Source organism: Frankliniella occidentalis, unplaced genomic scaffold (assembly GCF_000697945.3).
Source record: "Frankliniella occidentalis isolate FOCC.00 unplaced genomic scaffold, Focc_3.1 Scaffold4, whole genome shotgun sequence".
NCBI lineage: Eukaryota > Metazoa > Arthropoda > Insecta > Thysanoptera > Thripidae > Frankliniella > Frankliniella occidentalis.
In genome coordinates this window covers 4,018,336-4,021,712 of record NW_026267134.1, presented here as the reverse complement: position 1 = coordinate 4,021,712, position 3,377 = coordinate 4,018,336, and the positions used below count along the sequence as shown (strand labels likewise).

The window sequence follows — 3,377 nt, the reverse complement described above, 5'->3', positions numbered from 1 at the left end:
CCCCCTCTCTCCCCGGCCACAAAACAATAAGCCGTACTCGCGCAGATGAGAAATTTCTCATAGCAGCTGTCCCGGTGTGCGGTTTGGAGCTTGTTTGTGCGGCCTCTCGTGGACATTGCCTCCTATCCCCCCCATCCCCCCGTCCTCTTCCTCTCCTCTCTTTCTCCCTCTCCCATTGCGCGAGCCTTGTAATGCTTCACTAACCCTCTACCCTGCCTCCCCCTCCCCTTCTCCCTCTCCACACAGCCAGCATGAAGCGCTTACAATGCTCTTGCCCCCTATCCCCTTCTTCTCTCCCCCCCACCCCTCCCCGGGTCCAGGCCCTGGCCGCCTATGCTAGGCAGGAGTTCTGCATACTCAAATACGGTAAGGCAAAGTCAAGCTCGCAGCTGTATAGCACCGCTGCTATGCACCATTGCACACTGCACATTACCATCTTGCAAAAAAAAAAAAGAAAAAAAAAAAAGGGTTTCCCCCCCTGCTCCCTCCCCCATAGCAGAGGTGCAGGGTTTTGACTGTAAAAGAAACGTCTGTGTTTTGTCCACGAGCGCCCAGCAGCTTCAGTGTGTCGCGGTGGCCTCAGGGACGCGGAGTGCGCCCTCACGGTCCCCCGCTGGCGACGGCACGTGGACCGCTGCCGGATCAAGATGACGCCCCTCGACTTGGCCAAAATGGTTCAATCGCGGCCACGTGTGAGTGTGTTTACGCGCTTTTGACCCCCCCCCCTCCCCTTCCTTCAACCCTTGTGGTCCACCGACACGGCGGGGCAGAGTGGCGGACCAGGGGGTCCAAGGCCGCGAGCAGCGCGCGCTGGCTGCGGCTCTACTCTGGCGCCCTGCTCTACTCTGGGCCCCGGCTCTGGAGCGGGGCGCGTGGCTCTGCCTGTGGGCGCCTGTGGGCTGGGCAGGCTGGGCCCGCCCCCCGGGCCGGAGCGCGTCCCAGGCAGCGCGGCAGGCCTGGGTCCCCAACCCCCCCGGGTCCCCCCGGGCCTTGGGACCCCACCCACTATCAGGGTGGTGGGGGCCCCACACTGTGAGGCGAGGGCTGCGCGGGGGTTGCGCTCGCGAGCCCCCAGCTCTCCAGCGGGCGTCCTGCCCCGGCCCGCCGTAGCGAGCGTACTGCCGCCCCGGCGCTGGGGGGCTGCTGGGCTGAACCAGGCCAGGGGTGGTGGGGGGAGGGCGGGCCGCGCAGCCGCGCACGCGTGCTGGACCGGCTGCTGTGGGGCGGGGACCTGCGGGGACCCGCGGGGACCCGTAAGGGGGGTGGGTGGGAGTGCGCAGGGTAGCCCGGGGTAGCCCAGGGCAGCCAGGCCAGGCAGCCCAGCGGGCGAGGCAGGAGGCAAGCTCAGAGGCGAAGTAGCTGTGTTCGCTGCGGGTTCGGGACGGCCGAGGTTCCATGGGGCCATGGGGGTCGTGTAGGGCCCAGTGAGCACCAAAGGCGAGGGAGAGAGGGCAGTCCTTATGGCAGCGACGAGCAGCAGTGGCAGCAGTGCGACGCCCGTGGTCGACGCCATGGACGAAGAGGACCTTCTCCATGTCGCGTAGGGCGCCGCCCCCCATGGGCGCGGGCAAGGGGTCGGGCCGCCCGCCCGCCCTGCCCGCGCTCCTGCCCGCCTGCCTGCCCGCCCTGCCCGCGCTCCTGCTGGCAGCGGCCATCTTAACGACGATGCCCAGAGGTAAGTGAACCTGTTGCCAAATGCTGTGCAAAGAAGAGTTGAACAGTGTGTGCGCGCGGTGGCGACCGGGGGCGGCCGCGGGCCGCGGGGGGGCCGTGGACGAGCCAGTGCGGATCCCCGCGCCCTCTCCGCTCGCCCCCCTCCCCTCCCCCCACCCCCGGCGAGGGGTGGCGCTCGACCGCGGGTCCTGGTGTTGGGCCTGCAGGGCCTGCCCCTCATCGTAAGCCTTGGCCTGCGACCGCAGGGCTGGGTGTCTACGTGATCCTGGCCTACTATGCGCTTCGCAGAAATGAAACGGGTTATCTAGGAAAAGTACACTTGAAGCGTTGTTGTAATGCGAGTTGGATGACTGAGGCCATTGTGTATGGGAGTGTGTGTGAGTGTTTCCGCGCGCGCGCGCGCTTTGGTGTTGGTGTGGGGGTGTGTGTTGGTTTGTGTTGGTGGGCGCTTGTATTCTCACGAGGCTACGCTAGATCCCTGTGCGCGGCGGTTGAGCTGCGGCTGGGACCCTCGCTCTCCCTCCTTCTCTCTCTCTCTGTCTGTCTCTCTCGCACCCTCACTTCTCCACAGCTGAACGCCCTGCTCTCCTCGCTGCTCGCACGTATTCGCTCGTGTCGCGAAATCTAGCGTCCTTTCCCTTTGTGCCTGCTGGGCCCCAAACCTTTTGCGCGCACAATGCCTGTCGCTGTCCGGCCGCCGCAGGGGAGGACGGCGGTGGGCAGCAGGAGACAGGTCGTGGCGCTGGCGCTAGCGCTGCTGCAGTCCTGTGGGGCGGGCGCTCCCGCAGGGCCGCAGGTCGCAACCCGCCTGGCAGGCAGGCAACCCTGAGATTGCCGAGTGCTGGAGGCAAGGCGCCCGGGGGAGGTGTAGGCGGGGTGGAAGGCGTTGGCGCAGGGAGGGCGTGTAAAGAGGGCATGGTCGTTTGCGCCCGTTTACTCATAGCAAGCTGAACTTTGCTTCCAAAAGTAACACATTTTGTCGACAGTATAGGAAATTTTGTTTTGTTATTTATTGCGTTGCGTGAACAATTTGATAATTTGTGGTTTGCTTTCCCGTTATCCTTTTAACTTATAAGTGCCAGCAAACGCACTCACCGTCGTGGAGTAAATAAACCTACCTTGCACCTTGCGCGTTGCTATAGACTAAATTGGTAATTCTTCAGCTTCAGCTAACAACTAATGAAAGAATATCCCACGTCTACCGGGTGTAACTGTGAATGCGCAGTAGTGTTGCGGGTTTGCCTACCCAATTCGCCTGTAAGGCGCGATGGCCCCTGCAGCCCTGGCGGGTATGCATTCCCGTAACACTGCTGCGCATTCACAGTTACACCCGGTACACTCCAGCAAAACTGTTTTCTTCGTCTCGAACATTTTGTACTTGTTTGAAAGTAAATGCTCACACAGGACCAAATTTCTCTTAAAAACAAGCCGATAATATATCCTTTGGACACAAGATAAGTCTTCTTCCAAAAGATAACATAGCCGTGTTTCCATAAGCTTAAGTCGGAATTAAGTGGTTTCGCGTTTGTGTGCGTGCCTCCCTCTGCAGAGGTGACAACCCACGGACGCGCGGCGGGCCGCAGTCCACCGGCGCCGCCGCATTCAGACGGGTGACGCCGACGAGCCGGAAATATTGAAGCGAGCTGGGGGGAATGAAAAATGTCACTTGAGAGAGTTGCCGTCCTCGCCGTAACGACCCCCCC

General features: G+C 62.3%; 1 protein-coding gene across 8 annotated transcripts in view; it reads left to right on the top strand.

Annotated features, from left to right (window-relative positions):
* The window catches only part of LOC113204206 (neuronal acetylcholine receptor subunit alpha-7), a 94,795-nt gene that overhangs the window by 5,600 nt on the left and 85,818 nt on the right, over positions 1-3,377 (top strand). For 4 of the 8 annotated variants that reach the window (XM_052269029.1, XM_026419278.2, XM_052269033.1 and 1 more), the window contains exon 1: positions 1,314-1,675. The exons of 1 other annotated variant lie outside the window; for it this stretch is intronic. In XM_052269029.1, coding sequence (XP_052124989.1) covers positions 1,534-1,675 — 142 coding nt within the window. In that variant the 5' untranslated portion in view covers positions 1,314-1,533. Of the gene's footprint in view, positions 1-1,313; positions 1,676-3,377 lie in introns of those variants that run through there. 3 more of the 8 variants (XM_026419276.2, XM_026419274.2, XM_026419275.2) reach the window with 2 other exon arrangements.